This window comes from Fringilla coelebs, assembly GCF_963513975.1.
Source record: "Fringilla coelebs genome assembly, chromosome: 5".
Lineage (NCBI taxonomy): Eukaryota > Metazoa > Chordata > Aves > Passeriformes > Fringillidae > Fringilla > Fringilla coelebs.
The window spans coordinates 21,785,254-21,808,749 of NC_140033.1; the positions used below are offsets into that span (position 1 = coordinate 21,785,254).

The 23,496-nt window shown below is 37.5% G+C and overlaps 1 protein-coding gene across 2 annotated transcripts in view; it reads left to right on the forward strand.

Moving 5' to 3' along the window:
• The window catches only part of WASL (WASP like actin nucleation promoting factor), a 47,924-nt gene that overhangs the window by 21,412 nt on the left and 3,016 nt on the right, over nucleotides 1-23,496 (forward strand). The window contains exons 2-11 of one of the 2 annotated variants that reach the window (XM_084206944.1): nucleotides 2,844-2,978; nucleotides 4,261-4,347; nucleotides 4,865-4,961; nucleotides 9,907-9,930; nucleotides 13,618-13,786; nucleotides 16,956-16,998; nucleotides 17,385-17,538; nucleotides 18,333-18,350; nucleotides 20,620-21,140; nucleotides 22,227-22,335. In XM_084206944.1, coding sequence (XP_084063070.1) covers nucleotides 2,844-2,978; nucleotides 4,261-4,347; nucleotides 4,865-4,961; nucleotides 9,907-9,930; nucleotides 13,618-13,786; nucleotides 16,956-16,998; nucleotides 17,385-17,538; nucleotides 18,333-18,350; nucleotides 20,620-21,140; nucleotides 22,227-22,335 — 1,357 coding nt within the window. The remainder of the gene's footprint in view (nucleotides 1-2,843; nucleotides 2,979-4,260; nucleotides 4,348-4,864; nucleotides 4,962-9,906; nucleotides 9,931-13,617; nucleotides 13,787-16,955; nucleotides 16,999-17,384; nucleotides 17,539-18,332; nucleotides 18,351-20,619; nucleotides 21,141-22,226; nucleotides 22,336-23,496) is intronic. The other variant, XM_084206945.1, reaches the window with a different exon arrangement.

Consider the following 23,496-nt stretch of genomic DNA (forward strand, 5'->3'; position numbering starts at 1 on the left):
AGCTTGGCACCACTGCTCTACATAATGAAAATGAACAGGGGATGAAGTAAAAGGAGTTAGATTTGATTGTCCTCCTTCCCCTGCCCCCCAAAATATATTTTGTATTTTTTTCCTTTATTGCCCTTTTAATAAAAAAACCTGAGTGATATGACAGCAGAATTTGTAACTTTATATTCTAATATGCAAAAGCCTCATTTCAGCTTGTCAACACTAGGAATTTGTACAACGCTAATGAGTAAGTTAAAATGCAATTGAACTCTAAACTTGGTAGACCTCAAAACAAAACCTACTTTAGATTCAGTGAAATTGTTTTCTATCTTCTAAATCAAGCTCCACTCACAGGGTAACCAAGTATATATTAAATATATTATGATTATGCAGAATGAGGACACACTCTGTGTAGTATTCCTCTTTGTACTCATGAGGTAGGCGTTGGTTCAAGGTTTTATAAGCAGTTGTCAAGTTACAACAGTTACTGGTTTACCCAGATACTCCAGTTGGTGCTTTTGCTGTTAGATGTGATAATAAGCAATGTCTAGGGAGCTGTGCCTTGACACAGGTCACTGTCTCCTGTGCCTTGAATTTAAGTTGTATAATTCCTACCAAGACCCCCCATTTCTGTGAGAAGTCTTCTTGGGTAGGGGTTGTGAAACTGGACTTGTCTTGGATCATTGAGAAGGTTTCTTGCAGAGATGGAGAGACAGTTGCTGTGTTTTAATGTGAACTGTAGAAAGGCCCATTTTGCTCTAGTGTATTGTCTTGTGTCTCTAAGTTTATCAGTTTAACAGGTAGACAATATTGGAGAAATGAGTGGGAGAGGCTGTTAGAGAAGCAAAGATTTTGAAGAAAATCTGCCTGGCTGTGTCCAAAATTAGGTCATTGCCTGTTTGCAATGTAGAGGAGAAAATGGCATCTCTTAGATGACGTTCAGTTGCAGATATAACTGTTTTGTTGTGGTAGTATGGGTAATTCTTAGGTCCCTTTTTACTTATCTGACAAGTGCAGTTACGGTTAAATTACTGAAAGTACTCTGCAGATTATAGGGAGAGAAGTTTACTACAAACTTAGTTGTAGAGCATTTGAGGAAGCAACTACAAAACACTCTTTTCATCAGACAATCATGCATAAATTTCTTCTGTAGGTTACCAGCAAGATTAGTAGTCAGTCTGACAACTTCTGACAAGGTGTCTGCAAAAAGAATCAGAAATATATCTTGGTTTGTGAAAGTTAGCATCACAGTGCTTGGGCAAGGGTTATATAGCCTCCCTAAGGTGTAGCCATCAGTCTGACTATATTATGTCTATTTTAACAAAGCTGAAGGTTTTTGATTTAAAAAAATCCAATGAAACTTGGGTTATTCTTTTGGGGTTTTAAGCCATTTGAAAAGTATGACTATGGTGACAACGACATTTAGTAGATACTCTTATAGTGAAATAAGTAGAGAACAAAGCAGAAAACTATTATTGTGACACTGTGTTCAAAGGGCTAACAAACTGGATTCGTACAGCACAAGTGTCATCTCTATGCAAAGAAGGACATAGTAGGACTAGTTAATATCCATGTAAAAGTGACAAGGGTAATGTGTAATATGATTATTTTTCTTCTTGGTACAAGAGTGACATAAAACTAGTGTTGCTTCCTAAACTTGCTAAAGAGAGTGTAGAGGCCAAAGAAATGTGGCAAATATCTATAAAAGGATGTGCAACATAAAGGAACAACTGTGAAGCCATCAACACCATCTCTTAGTGTAAGAGTAAGGAGGGACAATCAACTGAAACTAGCAGGTGGCAAAAGTCTAGCTAAAAGGAGCTAATTATTCACACAGCACATAAGAAAACTGTGAAACACAGTCCTATGCAGTGTTATCATCCTCAGATTTCACATGGGTTGAAGAGCAAATAGACAAATTCACAAAGGAACAATGCAGTATGTGCTGCTGGTCTGGGAGCTTTGAGCTCCAACCTGGCTGTTCCTGGGGATATGCTTCCATAGTTGTAATGGTATATTCTTGTATTCTTACCTTCTTTTGGCAGCTGGTGCTGCTGGAGCATAGATCCTAGGCTAGATATCCTCTGGTTTGGCCTATTACAGATCGTTTAAGCTTTATGTCCTTATGACTTAGCTGTTAAATATTCTTTGAGGGCTTGCATTTTCCTTTCCTTGTGGGACTCTTAAGGTAAAACACATATATACTAGAAAATATGCTCAAGAATGTTCTAGTGACTGAAGCAATCTGATTTGGAATAATCTTCATCTCTTATTAAAATCTCTCTGTTTGAAAACTGGACAATTTCTGGTTGCCAGCTGGGATTGAGCCTAGCTCATGTGAATTCTCAAACTGCCCAGGAATTTTCAGAGTTCGCTAGTTGGCATAGGTTAAAATTGTGCCAGAGACCACTTAACTAATTAAGCAATGTCTTCCAGTTGCCTTCCAGTACCCAGGAGTGTGTCCAGAAACTGTGCAATTTACAGTTTCATCTTGAGTATTGTGTCTGTGTTCAGTTTGAAGTATTAAACAGACATTTCCTTGCACAGTAGGGCTACTTTGTGTGACCACCATAGTTACTGATCTGCTTCTTAGAGGCAAAATTTCTTTGCTGTTTTTCATGAAAAAGAATTGTAAGTTCATCTGGGTTCTTAAGGTGTCTCAATCTTGCATAGAAGTAAAAATCTAAAGGAGTGATTTGGGGTCATTTGAACCTTATGGTGTTAACTACCTGGGAAATCAGCAAAGTTGCTGCCTAGAGCAAGGAACAAAACTAAGAGATGCTTTGGGAAAGAATCAGTTATAGAATTTATGGGGGTTTTTTTCCTTAAAAGTAATAGCTACCTTTTCTTTTTAGACTATGTCTTCAGCAGTTGTTCAGATATATGCAGCAGATCGCAATGCCGTGTGGTCAAAGAAGTGCTGTGGTGTAGCTTGCCTTGTAAAGGACAATCCACAGAGGTCGTATTTTATCAGAATATTTGACATTAAGGTAAGCATCCTTTTTCTTTTTCAGAGCCTTTAAGTTTGGTTGTATTCATTCTCCATTTTGAATTCAATGATTATAGGTAGTTGCTATGCATTCATAGAAATTCTCAAGTTGTTGTGCTTTAGGCTGTGCAATTGCAGTTGTTATCAATAGCTAATTACAACTCTTTCAGGTACTCTAAATTTAAACAATTTCATATATGTCATCTTTAATGGATGAAATAAATATCAGTTATATTCTTACAGCTCTCAGAAGCTGCCCTCTACAGATCTGATTAGTCACATTCGTGGAAATTAGTATAGTGTCACTGATATGGATAGCTATCAAAATTCTAGCAGGTGTCAGTACTTTGGATGGTTTAAAGAAATAGATGCTATCTTATGTATGGGTGGAAACAATCTTTTTGGTCTCTGGTGCATGTGAAAACTGCAGGATAAACAAGTTGTGTGTTCTGACTTTCTGGGGGGGTGGGGTGGGTGGTTTTTTCTTTCATTTCCCCTCCACAAAAAATAGACTCATACTGAAATCTTTGTCCTATTATAATATTCTGATCAAGAGAGTGAGAACTGAGACACAAAGCGTCCAAGATGTGTTTTCGTAACAAAAATGATGCTGAGAAACCTAAGTTCTACTGACTGTGCTGAGACTTTGGAAAGCTTCCCATTTATCTCTGCAGCCAGGAAACAGCTCCTTATCTGTCAGCATTCAGTGCTTGAAGTCTCTCAGATTTGTTCAGGATTGCCAGCTGGCACTTGCATTTGACTTTGTGATTTGGTCACTTGATTGTTAAGACACTGTCAGAAACCTCTTCCTTGGGTGCTGAACTATAATGTCATTTTAAATGCATGAGACTTCTTAAAAAGATGAGATTTTTGTTCTCTTTAGTTAACTGTTTTCAAGTCAAGCCTGAGATAAGAACAGGAGACTGGAAGTCTCCTTTATTGCAGTTGTTGTTCTGTCCCTGTATTCTTGTGACTGGTCACTACTACTGCTCTCAGTATCACTGTTGCAGGATTATTAACTTGAAAGAAGTTTTTGGAACCATCCAGGAATTTGAGCAGAACACAGTGACCCAATGGAATAGGACTTCACAGCTCTTCCACAAGCTCTGGTGTACTTTGATTTTGATTGAGCTTATCCATTGGGTTAATATAATACCAAGGCAGATGTCTAATGCTATATGCTGTGTCCAATTCTTAATAGGTTCTATTGTAAAAGAAGTTAAACTCTGCAATTTCATCTGAAGTTTTATAGTCTTTTTTTTTATTTGTTTTCTTCTTTTCAGGACGGGAAATTATTGTGGGAACAGGAGCTGTACAATAACTTTGTATATAATAGTCCTAGAGGATATTTTCATACCTTTGCTGGAGATGTGAGTCTCAATGTCTTTGAATACCTATATTAAAATGCCTTTGGTTTGAACAGTATTTTCTTTTATTGTAACTGAGGTTATTAATTAATTCTATAAACTATTTGTAAAAGCTTATTTATTAAAGGAATTTTTGTGTATCTCAACTGGAAAATTTAATATATAGTACAGAAACATAAAATGTGGTTCTTATTTTCAACTTTCTTTAATTAAATTACATTTTGACTTGCAGATGATATTTGTGACATATCATGTATTCTTAAAGCACAAGTTTTCCTTTCCCCTCCCCTCTTTGATTAGAAGCTACAAGATTTTGCTTATATCTATTAGCCTTGATCTTTAGAAACTTGATTAGTAGACAGACGTTCCTAAGATACAGTGTTTCACTAAGACTTGGTTCCTAATTTGCAATGATTTTTTTTTTTCTTACTATACCTTTAGAAAGGTGTAAGACAATATTTAAGAAAGTCTTTAAAACATTTTCTTAGTCATGGTGGGGGGAAATATTAATGTTTTTCAGACATGTCAAGTTGGTCTTAATTTTGCTAATGAAGAAGAAGCTAAACTATTCCGCAAAACAGTAACAGATTTACTTGGACGACGGCAGAGAAAATCTGGTAAATATTCAAATTAATCTTAAATTCAGGCTTGTTTATGTTATTTTGGGGGGGGAGGCAGGAAGCTACTGCTATGTCTGAAAGCCACTGGAGGCACTACTGCCATATTTATATTTTGAAGTAATTATGCTATTAAACTGTTCTTCTTTCTCTAGTGAGCAAAAGTTAGTACTTTCCTGAAATGACTCACCTTGGTGTTCTGTTCTATAAGTGTAAGCTGAGACCCCCAAGGTTGTGATCTGAAAACACAGATTGGGGGAAACAAAAATTGTAAGCTGACATTGGGAAAACTAGAAATCTTTCTCTAAGTTGTTTTTATATTTGAATAAACCCTCTTTTAGCCCTGGGCTGTTTTTAACTGATTTGTTAAATTCAGCCCAAGCGGCTTGTAACAAAAATTTTACCATCTGGTATGTTCAGTAGTTCATGAATTTTTGGCATTGATCCAGCAGTTAATAGAGAAATATCTTTTATTCAGAACTAGTGATCTTAGCTCAGGCCAAGAACAGAAGACATAATGTGCCTATACTATCCTTAGGAGCCCAGGACAGCCAGTGAATCACAGCGTGCTTTTTGCCAGCTGCAAGATGCCTTGGGAACGTGGTTAGTGCTTTAAAGGCAGCTCAGGCTTCCTACAGATCTTGTCTTGGTCATTCTCCAGCGAGCCCATAAACAACTTTCCTGTCTTGACAGCCATGTGTCCGTGAAGGATAAAGCGATACAAAATACAGGCTTGGAACAAATAGATGTTCAGGTGTGCTGTAAGATGTAGGGTGGACTTGTGTGCGAGCTACAGGATTCATTTTTGTAATCTGTTCTGGAATCGCACTAGCAATGCAGTGTAGGCTCCTGTAGAAGGAGAAAGCCTTCATCCTGGAGAGCTGCCCTTGCAAGTGCTCTTGTAAATGTGCATTATCTGTATGTATTCACTTGGATTTCACCAAGGCATGGTGACTCAGGAGCAGAGCATTGTTCCGGGAACTTAAATGACTTCTTTAAGATTCCCTCAGCACAGAATAAGTTTGTCAGGTTTCATGAGAAGAAGTGGGATCATTGAGAAATGGCAATTATAAAGTTTCTCATACTCACACTGCAAAAGTAATTTTGCATCTACTGTCCCTGAAGTTTTACTCCATTACGTCTGAAACGCAATGGTACAATGCACAGACATGACATGGGTAGAAGTATATTTGCCTTATTGGCCATAGCAAACTATGTTTGAAAATAGCAGTTCAGTCAAACCTTCTGTTGACAGAATTTTTCTTCCACGTAATAATTTTTTTTTCACAGGACCAGATTAAGTTTTTCTTGTTTACTCTGTGAACTAATACCTTTGTTTGTATGCTAAAGCTCATGTTATTTTGTATATTGTTTTAACAAACAACTCCACCTCCCCAAACACTTGCAACTTCAAGACGGCTTTTACTTAAAAAAGAAAATGAAATGAAAACCAAAAAATAACCCTCAAAACAAAACACTTCAGGTTTTTCCTTGTTAAGAGCTTCAAACCAAGAATTTAAAACAGTTACGAGATTCCCTAGTCAAGCCACCAGATGGAGTTCTGTATTTGTCCTTGTGACTGTTTAATTGTGCTTCTAAAATAACAGGCTTTGCACTTTTCAAATCAAAGCTGATTTGCTATTGGTGTTTGTTTTTATTTATTTATAAATGCTCGTATGAAACATATATTTATTTACATATAGATTTTTTATATATTTTTATATATTTTTATATATTTTATATATATTATATACAAATGATACCAGAGTTGTACATCATCTATAATATTAATACATCTTAATTTCTCAATCACAGAGGTAATAGTCTGATAATTTTAATGCTTTTCTGTTTTAACGGGATTTTTACTTTCATGCCTTCCAAACTATGTTTCATTTCATTAGCAGTGCCACTTGAAATGCTTTAAACTCAACTAAGTACTCCATGTGATCATTTAGCTGCCTGTTATGCGATTCAGGGCTTGCTAGACTTCTCCCGGAGTCTTATGGAAAACTTAGTTGTTGAAAGGTAGCAGTAACAACAGTTCTGGCTCACAGTGCTATGGCTTGGTGCTGAGGTTAGTACGCAAAATACTGTCTGACAGCTAAGAGAAGACACAAGAGGGTTCTGCTCTTCCTCACTCAGCATGAAATGCACTCCAGTATACAGACAACCCCTGAATAAGTGCATCTGGAGTTACAGAGAAGTGAGATTTTGGCTCCAACCAGAGAATGTACAAAGCTCGCAAATGTACAAAGTATCAAGTAGAGTGAGGGACAAAAAATACCAAGAATGAGGGACGAAGGTAGAGAGAATTTTTGATCTGTTGTCTAAATCTTTATAACAGTGCAGGGTTTCATCTAACTAAACTCTCCTTTGGGTTGGCCTTTTCATTTTAGGAGCTTTGGAGGTTTTAGGTTTGGGGTTTTTTTTTCCCATTCAATTAAATTCTTAACCTTAGACTAGAAAAAAATTGCTATAATTCATTATTTTGTCTGTAGATTTACTTAAATAATCTCTCCATTTACCTCTTAAACCAATCCCAAATAGTTCCCCCAGTAAACAGGGGGAACACAGTGTGTCTCTTCTCAGTGCTTGTCACTGTAGTACACTGTTGCTTCAGGTATTGCATGTAGACACCATTAGTTTTTATTTCTGTTATCTTACCTTGGTAATGTTAATGTGTGTGCACACACAAGTGCCTTCTCCACATGCTGAGCACTCATCCCTAAAAGGGAAACAGACACTTGTTCTTAACTGCAAGTAGTTCTTTCTGAAATAGTGGGCTTCTTGACTAATTTTTATGTACTGCTTGTAGCTCATGGGTGGGAGCTCTGTTAACCTTCCATGAAAGTGCTTTTTTCCTTCACACACTTTTAGCTTCTGAGTACCTTCATAATGGACTTCATAAGTTTCAAGGTAGATACTTCATATGGAGAGGGAATTTTTTTTTAATTTGCTTTGGTTTTTTTCTTTCATCTTTGGTCACAGCTCTTGTTTTTGCTGCCTGGGTGACAAGGGCATCTCTAACCTGCTCAGCTTGCATTGGATTCAAGTCTTGGCAGAGATTATTCTCATTTCCAGGAATGCTTATTGAAGGAAGCTGTGTTTTCTGTACATAGGCAGCTGCTGATATTCATCTGTTTTAGATCAGTAGGCATGTTCATCTTCAAAAACCGGAAAATCTGCCACTCTTGTCAGGTCATCTGTGCTTCAGGAACAAAAGTTCATACTTTCTTGTCAGCAGTGGTAACCACAGAAAAACAGAGCTAGTCTCTTTGGGCCACAAATTAATCTAGCCAGTAAAAATTACAGGAAATGTATATAATGTTTTGGGTTGTTTCCCACTATTTCTTCTCTTGAACTGTTTATTATAATGAAAATTGTAAAGGATTCCCATGACTCAAGGCCACCTAACACTTCCTATGAATGCTTCCTTCTTTTGCCATCTTCCCATCCTATAACAGATGATTTGCAAGTGGTCCTGCGCTCTCCTTTGCTGTCTCTGAGTTACTGACTAGAACTCTGATTATGGTCCAAAGGTTGAGTTGGGGGTTGATTTTTTTTTTTAAATTTCTTTCTAGGGGACAGTACAAGGTGTGGTTTTTTAAACTGAATCTTTTAGGGAGAGAGAGCATGGTGCTTCGTCAAAGAGCCTTTTCTCTTTTTCTCACCTCAGACCTGATACCTTATGCTGAGGCAGCCTTGCAGAGGTTCTCCACCTCTATGCCTGAAACTAACTGTGACCTAAAAATCAACTGTCTTTGAAAGGCTTGTTCATCAAAAGTTAACTCTCAATGAGTTTGGTCACTTTCCCATGAAGGCTTGATCTTGACAGATTCCTTTATTCCTTCCTGAAGATCAGCAGACTGACATGAAGCTGACTTGCCTTGCATACTTAGGATTGTATATTATTGGGGTTATAAGTATTCCTAGGTCAAGGTCAGCACCATCTGTGGAGGCACCCTCTCCCTTCTTATGTTTGTGAGTCTGGAAAAATATAACAATTTAACAGTTTTTATTGGGCTTGCTGGAAAATGAATTGCCTGTTACAAATTCCTATTATACAAGTCTTGGGAGCCCCTGTTATCACTACAGATACTCCAAATCCTTACAGAGCCGTGGCTTTTGTTGTAGTGAGATGATAAACTGCTTGTCTTTATGGGTGCTCCTAAATCCAAATTTCTTAAGAGCATGTGTATAGATGTACTGTGTGTAAATATGCACTGGGGGTGGATAGGAATTAATAATAAGTGAGGGAAATATCCTTTGAAGGGGAACTTATTATTATAGGGTGAGAATATTGAGGTGTAAAAACTTTACATTTTAAGTCATCAAGCCAGTTTCTTCATAGTTTGTGAAACACTGTGGTGCTGTGAATAGAATATCATATTAGTATCAAGGAGATTCTAGTTCTTTCTGTATTGTTCAGTTACTTGTTGGATAACATAGGTGAAGTGTCTTAGCCCTGTGTGGCTTATTTTTTAGGCATAAAGCAAAAATTATTTAAATTTTAGGTTTTGTGAGGGAACAATACTCTATAAAAGTGCTAATTACATCTCAGATAAAAATGAAAGAACAGTTTCATTCAGTGGACATCAGAAAGCATAATGCTTCAAAAATCTTACTTTGATAGATTGTATTTAAAACAGATTATTTTTGACTATTTCACTCTACTTCATAGTTGAAATGCCTGAAACCAAGTCAGTAGCTATTGCCTTATATGCTCCTGCCCAGTTTGTACACGTGAAGTCAGTGCTTGTTATGTAAGATTGGGGTTTTTTTCTTCTGAAATACTTTTTTTCAACTGCACAAGTAGACTTTAAGGATTTTGATAGATTCCTTAGTTTGAGGTCAAGGTCATTGAAAGCTTCACTGGACACTAAACTTTAGAATTAATTTTTCCTGTCATACCTATGATTAAATGGCTCTTTTTCTTTTTCAACAGAAAAAAGAAGAGACCCACCAAATGGTAAGCTTTTCGAATGAATCACTGCATTTTATTTTTTCCTTCTGCTGTCATTTACTGTTTATGTATAGCTTTGTTTCAGTTTTGTTCAGGATAGTCATGTAGTGACAAAAGCAGTAAACTGGAGGTTTACTTCTGTTCTTTGGTATTTGCTGTGGCTTGAAAACTTTGTGGCTTAGCTGGCATTTGTAAAGAATGTTTCTGGAGAAGCATGTTTTGTTGCAAGTAGGAGAGAGGGCCCTTCAGCTTAAACTGAGAAAGCTTTGTAGCATGCACTTGCTGCTTGATCTTCAGAGTGCATGTATAGGATCACAGAACAGTTAGTCCATTTGTCGTAGTGGCAGGTATAGTAATGATGGATGTGATAGAATATAATATTTCAATTTTGGTAGATCTGGCTAACCACGTAGCATAGTCTTTTGAGTTTATGTTCGTCAATACTAAAGCCCTTTTGAATGAAGAATTATTTGAATCTCCTTGCCTCTCAGGAACGTGTCTCATTAGCATGAAGGTACAGGTTCCTCAGGAGATCCTCTTATTAGTTTGATGGAAGGAATCAAACTATGTATCAGTTTGATACAGAACTTTTTTACCATCCATTCTAAAATCATGAAAAAGGCACAACAATAAATATCAAGTTTTCTGCTTTTGATTTCTGAATTCACACTGAAGTTAAAAAGGGATTTCTCCTGTCATATTTCTGTCGGTGATCCAGGTCATATAGGTCATAGCGTGTATCTGTAAGTTTGCTGCTTGAGCAAGGGTAGAGTCAACTGATCTTCTGAAATCTGCTCATGGTTTAAGGTGGTAGCCTTAAAATTTGTTCTGACCAAGTCATTCAAGCGTTTCTCAGGTCACCAAAACAGGTAATTCATAACTAAGCCTGAATTATGGGAGCTAATGATTCCTTTTATATACCCAGATAAAACCTCCCTCATATGGAATACTTCTCAAAAAATTGCTTTTCCTTTTTTTCACAAACTTTACGTTTTGAGGAAATTCAGGCAATCATCAGTTTAGGTCAGGCATTTTTAGTAGAGATTAAGCTTTGACTGGGCTGTTAAATTTTGAAACACTCACAGTAATACCATGCATGATGGTCTTGACAGCTTTTCTGAGCTTTCAGAGGCTTTTAAGTGCTCTGCTTACCTAAACAGCACATCCCTGATAGCAAGTCTGCAGAGCAGATGGGAATTACAGCAGCAGTGATCATGTAGTAACACCTCCCACAAAAAAAATTTAGCTTTTGTCTATGTTATAACACAAACAATTTATTGGTCTAGTTTGCTATCCTTGAATAGAATAAGATTTAAGAAAATTAAGCCTGCAAAAATTTTTGTGTTTAAAATATTTGCCATAACTCATACTGTAAGACTTTGGTAACAATATTTTTCTGAGAAAAAAAATCTGTTATACTAAACTTGGAGTCATTATCCCTGAATTTATCCTGAGTGTTCTGTGGAAGACATAGGGTTTATGCTCAGTGTTTCAGATTTATAGTTACCTCAGGTTATATACAGGTTTCAGCATCTATTTTTTAATAAAATGTTTCCTTGGGATATCCACATACTCTTTCAAAACCTGTCAAAACCTTTTCTTTTTATTTTATCAAATTCTGTAATGCCTGGCTTCTCTACTGGTGAGAAGTTGTGTGGCTGTGTCCCCAGCAGTCACAGATGAGATGTGGTCAGGGCATGGATTATAGCCTCAGGTTGTTACACCCTACACAGACATTGCATTTCAGTATTTGGAACTAAGACTAGAGCAGATACATACTATCAGCATGTAACTGGATTAAAAAAACCACACCTAGTGTAATAACAGCTGCTTTTTATTTTTCTCTCTATATGCAATTGCTTCTCAGAAATTCTGTTAGGAAGAAAAGATGAAGCACCTGCTTTTTTGTGCTGGTGGTTTTTGTGCTAATGTATTACTAGCTCTAAAACTGAAAAATGAGAACAGTCACATTTCTGTACTCGCATGATCCATGGTTGAAATACTGTGAGGAATTTTGTTTTACTGGGGTTTTTTAGTCTGGATTTTCTGCATTGAAGCTGCATGGAAAAAGCACTTGGCCTTCTGTATAACGTTTTCAGCGATAGGGATTTAAGGTTTTTTTGGTTTGGTTTGGTTTTTGGTTTTTTTTGTAAAATTGCAGGATTAAACTCAAATTGGCATTAGCAGTTATGTAAAGTGTATTAGTCTGTAATTTCCTGGGATTTGTGTTTTACTCATTTGTAATTGCTAGGTCTCTTTATGCAAATACAGAAGAGTTATTGTGGTTGAACTGACCTCGTAGTGAAGTACTGGATGAAATGAGGATTTGTCAGAGTATTAGGTTTTGAGGGAATCTTGAGCAACCATGTGGCAGAATTTTGTTTCAGCTGTTAACTAGAACAGTTTGCATTTCTTGTAGAGCTGTCTGTAGTCTGGGACATATACCTAGAGAGGCTCTAAATGAAATAGAGACTAGAATTAACATTTCAAAATGTTCTGTACAACGTTTTCTGGAGCCCCTTCTGAAGATGTCACAGATACTGATAACAGTGGATGCTTAAGGCCACTGTACTGTCAGGTACTTCCTAATGATGAGCTCTATATGCCTCTCTCATCTTCATTCATTGAGCTATCTACACCTGCTGGGGAAGGTGCATGTGTAATGATGGGGAAAATTTTACTGGATATAAATATGGCAGTTCTAGAAGAGTACAATTCTTTCCAAGGTTCTTTTATCCCTCGTGGACATCTAAGGTCTAAATCAGATGGTAAGAAAAATTTTCATCTTTAATTTTACTGTGACCTCTTGTATGAGTATTATTGTCAAGGAATCAGGCTATCAGTCCTTGATTTTAGCTCAGCTGAATTAAACTTCCATTTGCAAATTGCTGCTGCTTTACAGGCAACTGACCATGTTTGGTTAGTTAAGGATTTTATATACTGAAAGATGCACTTCAAAGACTGCTAGAAACTGAGTGAAGAATATCACCAACTTACTAGCATTATAGAGATACCTGTTTCTTTTTGGAATGTCAATACAGCTATTGAAACTGTAAATACCAATGTAATAGGTAAAAATGGACAGACTATAACAAAAAATTCAATAGGTGATTAAAGTGAAGATTAACTCCTAATGTTTTGTGTTTTGTACCAAGGAAATTAAGACTATAATTTTCTATTCATTCTGAAGATTTTACTGAACTTACTGTTAAGTTTAGAGTTGATAATATTTGATGATCAGTCAATTCAGTGCTAATTTTAAGTGAAACTCTTAACTATGCAAATTGTTTTGTGTAGTCTTATGTGGTCAGTTTGTTTTGGTATTCTTAAACGACAGTTGTCTAGATCAAAACATTTCTAGGTGAAAGCATTTCTGCTTAGCAGAAAAGATTTTAGAATTTTTTTCATGCAGTCTCAATGCAGTTTTTAATCTTGTTCTTCAAGACAAGAAACAAAGTTATAGAAAAAAAACAAGTTGTAGTTCAGAAAATATTCCTGTTGCTCTGCTCTAGCAACATTTTTTTTTTTCAATCAAATATCTTAGCTTATGCATCTGTCATCCAGAACCCATCTGGATGCATGTGGAGCTACAGCTAGAGTACAAATATTCTACAGGTCAAAAAACAACTTTTGTGGATTGAACATGGCATTGGTGTAACACAGTAGTAAAAGTCCTGTACTTTACTTTCACAGGCCCAAATCTACCAATGGCAACTGTTGATATCAAAAACCCTGAAATTACAACTAACAGATTTTATACTCCACAAGTCAACAATATTTCATATACCAAAGAAAAGAAGAAAGGAAAAACTAAAAAAAGAAGATTGACAAAGGCAGATATTGGAACTCCATCTAATTTCCAGTAAGTATGTTCTTGAGTTTGGATGGGTAGGAGTTTTGTTGCTTGGGGTGGTGGGGAGGGATGTGGGCGTTTTGCTTTTCAGATACTTTTTTTGGTGCCAGTTACACTTGAAAATGGCCAACTCTTGAACCTGTGTAACCTGAACTAAGTAAATGCTAGCTGGAATGCTGTGGGGTTTAGAAGAAGGTTAGCTTATACACAGATGAGGATTTTCCTGCAGCTGTGAACAAAAAGTAACTTGCTATCGAAAATCAGCTTAGGAAAGACTTCAGCTGCATAGAGGTGCCTTATTGGAGTTGTCAGCTCAGTAAAGACTCATACTCAGTCTCAGTGGTCAACTGTTTAACACTGTGATTCCTGCACATTCCTACACCTGCACTTATTTAGCTGTGCATTGTCATGTGAAATACACATTTGTGTCCTGACTTGTCATAACTGCAGAAATTACTTGTGATGATTTCATCTTTGGGTTTCTGTTTACAAACTTCCTGTTGTGTAGGCTAAGACCTGTATTTTGTGATGAAAGTACAGCATACATCCTTCAGAACTTTTTCCTATTGTCATTTCTTACATATCTTTAATCTTTTGGAGTAGTTTGATGTTCCACTTTGAGCTTCACTTTCATGAAACTTGGTTTTGGTCACTTTACTCAATTAACTGTTGCTTTCCTGAACATTAATTGTTGCAATAATCTTCTGCCTTTTAAAACAAATGTACTTTATTTGCTGAAGCAACAGGAACTTAGAGCTTGAGTTAGTTACAGGAGAGATCAATTTCTGTGAAGCTTGTGAAAAGTAGTGTGAAGCTTACATGCCAAGTGATATCTTATTCTTTTGAAGTGGTATGTTGCATCATTACACTGATGTGTTTTCCCAGAATATTATTCCATTAAAGTAATGTTGGCATTACTAGTTACAGTAACATTACTGCACAGTGTTTTGGGAAGTGCTCTGTAGAATGGGATAGTGGATGGAACATAAAAGAGGTGGGCTAAAACACTTCCCTAAACAAACTCTGCTTAAAAAATTCAGGCACCTACCTTGTTCTTACTGATCTGAGTTATCAGTGGAGTGCTGCATCTGTTAGTGTCACTCGAACAGAAAATACAGAAAAGAAGGGAGAGGGAAACAAAAATGAAGAGTGCTTGGTAGCTGGTCACTGTTGTGACTGTACTGATGCAGACTTGAGCATATGTGGACAAAATTTGCATTACCTTGTCAGACCTTCATTAGGAATTTGTGGAAGGGGTTGTGCAGCAGCATAGGTATAAAATTACTTTGAGAGTTTGTCCATGATGTCTATCAGATTGTGACTTAGAGAAGCTGAGAGTAAGGTGATAAAATATTTAATGACATTCTAACAAAAGATATGTTTCAGTATGATATAATGTAGCATTAAATTGTAAATGGTGAACCTTTGCAAAAGAAGTCTGTTGAAAGTCCTTTTGGCTTGAGGTCCATTTAAGTTTCCTGTAGAGTAGAGCAACAGCTATGTGTCATCTTACTATGTAAGAGAATTTTAACTGCTGATTTTGTATAAACATGGGGAAACTGGCATTTGGTATTGTTAGGCAAATAAGCCCGTAGGATAACGTGCATCACTTATGCTATGATACTTGTGAGGACTAACATAGTCACTGTTTATTCCAGATCAAAGTTGCAATTGGTAGATAATATTTTTGAATGTCTTCTGTTAGGCAGATACGGAGTTTCAGCATTTTGAGAAAAAAACAACAGTCTGTACTCAAAATGAATGTAACTTATTACTGTATACATTCTTCTAAGTAGCATAAGACTTGGGGCTATCTGAAAAGTATGTATTTGCATTGAAAAGATCTGGAAAATGTGTGTTATAGTCAGTGTGTACAATTTATCTTACTTTGAAGGGTAAAAAATGAAGAAAAAATAATGCTAATACTATGGCATATAAAACTTCAGAGTCAATTAAGTGCACTAAATTGAGTTGTATGCTCACAACTTCTTAAAAGAGCATCCCAAGTCACACAGATGTCCACAAATATGTGAGTAAGATTATATTAGTAGCAAACTAATGTCAGTTTACGTATGCCAGGTTAATACATTGTGATCAGCTGTGAGACCCTGTTAGGAAATGCATGTAGAATTTATGTGAAGCAAGCTGTATCTTAGCTTTCAGAATTCTGTAAACAAATCATCCTGTATTTTGGTACTTAGTTAAAGGTATTTTAATAATCAGGCAAAACAGGGACGTTATTTCACTTTAAACCAAACCTTTTACTTATTTTGCTTCCTAAAATAAGTAGTTAACTAGTCATAGTTATACCAAAACCAAAACTGATCATTGTACTTCAGTATTTTAATGAAGAAAACTTGTGTGCTGATAAAATCAGACCCAGGCAAGAATACAAGCTCTGTTGTGCAAGGCACTGTTTAACAGCAGCCAAACAGTCTTAGTAATTTATTAAGTTTAGCCTAGACTGCATTGGCTACTAACAGCTGAACTGGTATTTTTTATAACTCTGAGCTGAACTTCCTGAAAACTGTATCTTCCTTCTAGAAGTCACCATATGTGAAAAGAATCACAAAGCACGGAGTCCTGGTAACATTATGGTTCTCTTTTCCATATCCAATGGCAGTATTGTGAGGTAGCTTGGAGGGGCACAAAACTCGTCTGTGTTCTAACTGGTTATAGCATCACATAATACTTTAGTAGCTACATGAAATGGCTGCTAGAAGCTAAGGAAGATGGCAGCTGAAAACAGTCCTGACTTATCTTTGAAAGATGTGAATGGGAAAGGGGTGATACACACAGTGGTGACAGGGAAGATAAGGCTTTCCAGCTGCATGGCACTGAAAAATTTGGCAATAGCTCAAGGTCCAGTTGCTGTGTAAAGGCTAACCTTCTCCTTGAGCTCTGAGCAGTCCTTCCATCATTATCCATATGCACCACAGGGTGGCATGAAGCCTTCATGTTTTGCCACAGATTGTAACTGAGAGAAATTCTTCACTTGGTCTTCTGGACATGAGACAAAAAGTGAAAATAAAGACATTTTACTATTCCATTCTCAAGTGGGGCGCTGAGGAATAAGAATTTCTTAGAAGCTGGTATCTCTGGTTATTTTGGTGTCCTCTTATTTTAGTTAAAAAGATCCTTTTTATGCTGATTAAATGGACTTTTCTGGTTTTTTTAGGCACATTGGACATGTTGGTTGGGATCCAAACACAGGTTTTGATGTAAGTAATTTAATGAGTTGCTGAAGACAATGATTTAAAGCTTTAGAGACTTTTTGCATTAAAGAACAAGTTAACTGTACATTGAATAGTTATAAATTGGGATTTTATGATGTGGTGTAAACAGAGATGTTGGACTAGATGGGAATAGGCAAGGGGGACTGAGGGGGAGGGAAAGATTCAAAACCTTCAGTTTTTCATGCAGGGTACTTACTTCTCCTAAAGTAGCACTTTCCAACTTGATATGTCAGCTCAGAGACATGTACATCACCTTGCTGTTCCTTTTAACTTTATGCTTTGTGGGTATTTTTTTTTCACCTAATACAAATGATATTTTTTAAATATCTCCACATTCTGAGCTACTTAAAACTAAGGTATCTCACTTGCAGGTGAACAACTTAGACCCGGAACTGAAAAATCTGTTTGATCTGTGTGGAATTTCAGAAGCTCAACTAAAAGACAAAGAAACTTCAAAGGTCATATATGATTTCATTGAAAAAACAGGAGGTGTGGAAGCTGTTAAAAATGAACTGCGCAGACAAGGTGGGATTCCTTTCACTTCCATGTAAAAATTACCAGGTTATTTTTTGCCTTAAGGATTAGAGTAGAAACTATTGATGGTGAGCAGTTTTTGATTCTCATCTCTGGGCTTCGTGTCACTGCAGTTGCACTGGATCATGTTTCCGTACACTATACACTATGTAAAAACGTTCAGGCATGACCCATGAGAATCCTTGTCCCTGAGGATGAAGGATATTTATGCCAATTAAGTAATTTCCAGTAGCACTTAGTCTGAATGCAAAGCTACGCAGTATGTTTGATACAGCTTTTTCAGACTGTGTATGTTAAATATTTATATTCTCAATCTTATAAATAAATGAAAATGTTGGAAGACATAATGCTGTTGTCAGCTGTAGTGGTAGAAGATGGCTGGCAGGTATATATGCTGCCTGTTTACCCTGGCAGAACTCTAGAGAGAGCCTTGAAACAGCTATAGATCTGCAATTTTTATATTTTTTAAAGTTAGCGGTTTTTCTAATTTGAAGTAAAAAATACTAGTTTTGAGCATGCTTCTGCTGGAAAAAAAATCTCAAATAAGCTGTTGCCTGCTGAGCCTTTAAATATGACCTCAGCTGATGCATTATCTTGTGGAAGATAGCAAGTCAGTTTAAAATCACACTGCCAATGTCAAATTTAGAAAAATTTGCTTAGAGCTCTTCTCAGGAGAAAAATTATCTAAGGTGAAATTATAACTGTTTGAAAGCAGTGACTAAGTTGTTCAGTGACTGAAGAGATACAGAATCAGGGTACAATGACTTGTTACATTTATTTCTTAGGTCCCCCTCCATGGAGCGGTATGTACTTGAGCTGGCATCTAAGCATATGCTTCAAAGTATCCATGCTGTTGTGTGATTTTTTTCCTAGATGATACTTTAGTCTGCCCCTGTTTGAATGGAATATTAAAAATTATGTTCCAACTTCTTAGTTAAATTGCAAACAAGACTCCCCAGCTATGAATTTTTTTCTCAGTGAGAAATCTGTCAGCTTCTCTATAGAATCTTAACCCTGGTTTGAATGTTTACAAGGTTGTTGGTCCCATATTACTAACTTTTAAACTTGATTGAGGAGACTCGCCTTGAAGTCTTATGACTAGCTTAAAATATTTTTTAAATTACTGTTTTTCTATTTTGTATGTGTTAAATTCACATTATGGCCATTTGCATGTATGCAATTAAAAGAAAAACTGCCTCATCTATAATATGCATGATGATAATCAGCTCCGTGCTTTTTTTATAGAGGTAGATAAAATATTCCAGTATTTCAGTGGGTTTATCCACACCTGTGTTACTTGATGTATGGGCTTGACTGCTGTTTGAAGTGCTCTTTCTCAACTGAAAAACATTTTTCTGTGTTTATTGCAAGAATTTCTGTGCTTACATATTCACCCTGCTAGCATGCTGATTAGAGAGTTGCAGAAAAGCCATTCTGCTGAGATGGAAATTATTTTCCTGTTTTCCCTGCCCTTTCCCTAGTTTTGGTACTGGTGGTTGTATTTTTAGTGACAGTACCTTCTATAGATGATTATTCAGATTTTATTGTTACTATCAGTGTACAGATTAGTGTGCATTTATAAAAAAAACTAAAATTATTTCCTTGCATTGCTTGTACCATCTGTTTGAGGGGGAAGGGAGAGAGGATAAGTTGATCGTGCTCTCTCCTTGCTGCTCCTCCCACAATTCACTACAGCTGAGTGCAGACAGGCAGAATGCCGTTCCCACAGATTGGATGGGGCATATCTCTCTAGTTATAATGCGAATAAACGATTTTCCCACAGGAAAACCTAGACCTTGTGTTAGAAATCTCGGCAGAGTAGAGACTGAAGCCACGACCGGGCCGGTTATCTCGGGAGTGCACAAACCCGTGTCGGCAGTGCTTGGCGGGTTGTTACGCTTGGTTACACCGCCCTCCGGTGGCCCCAAGCGGAGCTACAGCCATATCAGCCAAAACCGGCAGTTTTTAAAATCGAGAATGTTTGCAGTCTGTTGGAAAAAACACGGCATTTCAGATGCAGCTCTCTCTGTGTTGTTCTTGTGAAGGGGTAGAAGAAAACCCAGCATCTCGTGGAACTTAAGAACATAATACATGATTTTAAGAGCTGTATCTTTTCCTAAAGATGAGCACGGAAGGAGGCATTGAGGTACTAGTGACTCCTGCTTCCCCAAAATCCCATTTTTATGGATGCTCCCTTCTCTATGCTAATGCAGCCAGCCTGCTTTCTTTGCCAGTAACATGAAGGGGGTAATAGAAGAGGTAAAGAAGTATCCTCTTGAGTGTAATACCCTTTTTGTTATGAAGGCATGTGAAATCAAACATAAATTTTCTTAGTTATACGATGGCACCTGGACTATTAAGTAGTTATGTGTAGCAACCACACAACCTAAAGTACCATGAGCCATTAGATGCTTAATGGAAGAGGAAATGAAACAGTGCTACTTAAAATGCCATTAGTAGAGCAAGTAAATTTCAAGGCCACTTCACAGCGAAATGATCCTTTGTGTAGCCCTAAAGTTGTTTCCTTTTTACAGCCCCTGCCATAAAGATACTCTTGGAAGTAATTTTCAGTAAAAGACTAAGAGTCAGTTTATGCTGCATCATAATGCTTTGGCAGGGGGGGATGTTACTAGAAGACACTGCTTTAAAAAATGCTTGATTCTGTAATTACTTAATAAAATAATGGATAGATTAGAAAGTGGAAATTCTTTATTTCACTTCAAGTATATTTTCTCAAAAGTTTTTTCTCTTTTGTTCTGTCCTAGCTCAACAAAATTTTACAGGATTCTTCTGAACTGTAATCAGTCATTCAAAGTCTTGCATCTGCTTCTTGCAGTGGTTGACTCTTTTACAAAATATACAGCTGACAAAGGCTATGTTTCGCTTGGTTTGCCCTATAGACATTGCTTATATTCAACTATATCCATTTTAATCCAGAATTGGTAAAATTTGCACAGGCACAGAGATCCTTGCAAAAGGCAAGGCACAGCCTGTGTTCTTTTTCTGATGGTCTCTGAAAGACTTACAGTTATTGAGTAGCAGGTAATTCACAGTTGTTTTGTTTCATTTCAGCTCCACCTCCGCCACCACCGTGCAGAGGAGGACCCCCTCCACCTCCACCTCCCCCTCCCCATAGCTCGGGCCCTCCTCCTCCCCCTGCTAGGGGCCGAGGGGCACCACCTCCACCTCCTTCAAGGGCTCCCACAGCAGCGCCTCCACCCCCACCTCCATCGAGACCTGGTGCGACTGTGCCCCCGCCTCCTCCCAACCGGATGTATCCTCCACCACCGCCCGTGCATTCCTCATCCGCACCGTCCGGCCCTCCTCCGCCCCCACCGCCACCAGCAAGTGGATCATCTGTTCCTCCGCCCCCTCCACCTCCTCCACCCCCTCCTGGTCCTCCTCCACCACCAGGCCTTCCTTCAGAGGTTGATCACCAGCTTCCAGTTCCTGCGGGAAACAAAGCGGCACTCTTGGATCAAATCAGAGAAGGAGCTCAGTTAAAGAAAGTAGAACAGAATAGTCGACCAGTGTCCTGCTCAGGAAGAGATGCACTGCTAGACCAGATACGACAGGGTATACAGTTGAAATCTGTGAGTAAAAGCTGTTTCTCATCCAGGTTCCCTTGGGATGTGCAAATACAGTGTGAACAGTAAAATGTGGCTCTGCTTTGGGGGCTGGATTGTAAATTATAGAGTTTCTGAAGAGATGACTAAGCAGTAGCACTAAGAAAATGCAAAGAACACACATTTGCTACCAATGAGTTTTGGTGCATGAGGTTACCCTTTCAAACTCAATTCTCACTTTTGAGTAAAATCTGTAAATCCTACAATAATGATGCCGTAGTATCATGGCTGTACAGAACTTTTGCAAGGATTATGAAAGATTGCTGCTTTCCTGACTATTCAGTTAAATAATCTGAACTGCAGGAGATTAGTTTAGGAGTAACAGTACTGGAAGGCAAACGCTAGATTTATTACTTTGTTTTTATTTTCATCTTAAAATGGACCTGTGTTCTGCAAATATTGAGGCTTGTAACAAGGTGTCTGCTTGTGTTTTGGCAAGTGCTGCCCATGAGAGATGCAGTAGCTGGCCCTGCTGCAGAACAGGCTATTACTGTTTCTTACTGATGCCACTGATTATCTTAAAAATAATCTCTTGAAAACTATTTTGCCTTTTGATATTTATTTTTTGACACTTCTGTGCACTTGAGGCTTCTGCTGTAAAAAGTGTAAGGGTGTGTTAATATTTATTTGCCATTAGAGGTAGGCATTATCAAAGTTAATTACTTCAGAAGGGATTAATAGCCCAAAGCAGACTCAGTTTACAAACTCAAGCAATGAAAAATATGTTGTGGTATATTCCAAAGATAAAATAAATAATGGTTATGCAGTCACTCATGCCTGTACAACCATATTAAGAAGCTTTCATTTAGGTGAGTGCTCACCTCATCAGAGCTGAAATATTTAAACTTGGGTATGGCTAACTACAGTTCTTTTATATGGTAAAAAAGTTGACTTTTTTTACTAAAGATATTGCAGTTTGAGCTAAAGGAACAAGCTGTTCCACACTTTCTTCTGGTGGAGAATAAACTCTGTAATAGTACCAGGAAGTTTGTCTCAAAATACAGAGATTCTGTTTTGCTAATTGCATCTTTCTGTTGTAACCCTTTTTCCAAGGTATCTGATGGTCAGGAAAGTGCACCACCTACACCTGCACCCACCTCAGGGATTGTGGGTGCATTAATGGAAGTTATGCAGAAAAGGAGCAAAGCCATTCATTCTTCAGGTGTGTCTGATTGAATTTTTCTGACCTCACAGTGTCAGTACATAACACTTCTATGTATTGCAAAATACTGCTGGAGAAAAGCATGGATTCCAGCAAATAGTGCAGGGCAGACTGCTCTTGGCAGTGCCCTGGTGATGGGCTCTGAATGGTTCCTTCATGTTGCTTTGAATTACTGGGGTTTAGCAACTCACAGCAATCCTCAACTGAGTTACTAAGCAAGGTTAATATCATTAGAAGAAGATCCTTGTTGTTGCAACTGACTTGTTTCTGTTTGCTAGCTGTCTGATGAAATAAGTGGTCAAAATATTTTGGAAGAAAGTTTTTAATGCTTTCTGTTTGATGATGCTAAATCTCTTGCCATTATTCAGCTCCTGTGCTGTCAGTTCTGGTGGGCTTTGGCTGCCACCTCCTGGATAAGGAGCAGTGTTACTTGACCAGGCTTCTGCCAGGACTGAATCAACTTCCCATGCTTAGGTGCTGGGAAAAATAAGGGCTGCAAGAGGATTTGCATTTCTCAAATACCAGCTTATAATAAATGTAGTTCAGTAGCTGCCACGCAGCTGTTTGGGTACATCTGTTCTGCTTAGACTTTGATACATTTATGGAGCTTGCCTTGATATCAGAGCTGGATATGCAGTCTACAAAGCATCTGACCAAGTGCAGTATGGTTTGTTGATATGCTGCCGCCCTATGTGGTAATTGCCAGTTTTGGTACTTAACGTAAATTAAATACCTGAAGGGAGCTAAATGCTCCCTTATATTTTTTTCCTATGGGAAGGAAATGCTCTTGTCTAACAAATAAGTGGTTTAATTTTATCAGGGTACATTTTTAAAAGATGCATATAAAAAAAGGGGAAGGCTGAATAAAGTCAACAAGCGTTGACTTTGAAGTTGATGTTCGTTACACGGCTTTGAATATTCCAGTATCCACAATGGTCTTTAGCTCACCAGACCTTTTTTGGAGGGCTGGTTTTTTACCTGCTTGTAAAGTAAACAAATTCCATTATGTAACAAACCTGGGGAAGCAGTTCTTACATTCCAGAAATTATTCTGTCCCCAAAGTTTAACACCCAGTCTGGAACAAGCTGGCAACTTGCACATTCTTTAAAAAACAGTCGTAAATAGTAACTGTTAAACAAGAACTTCTAATTCTTTTTCTCT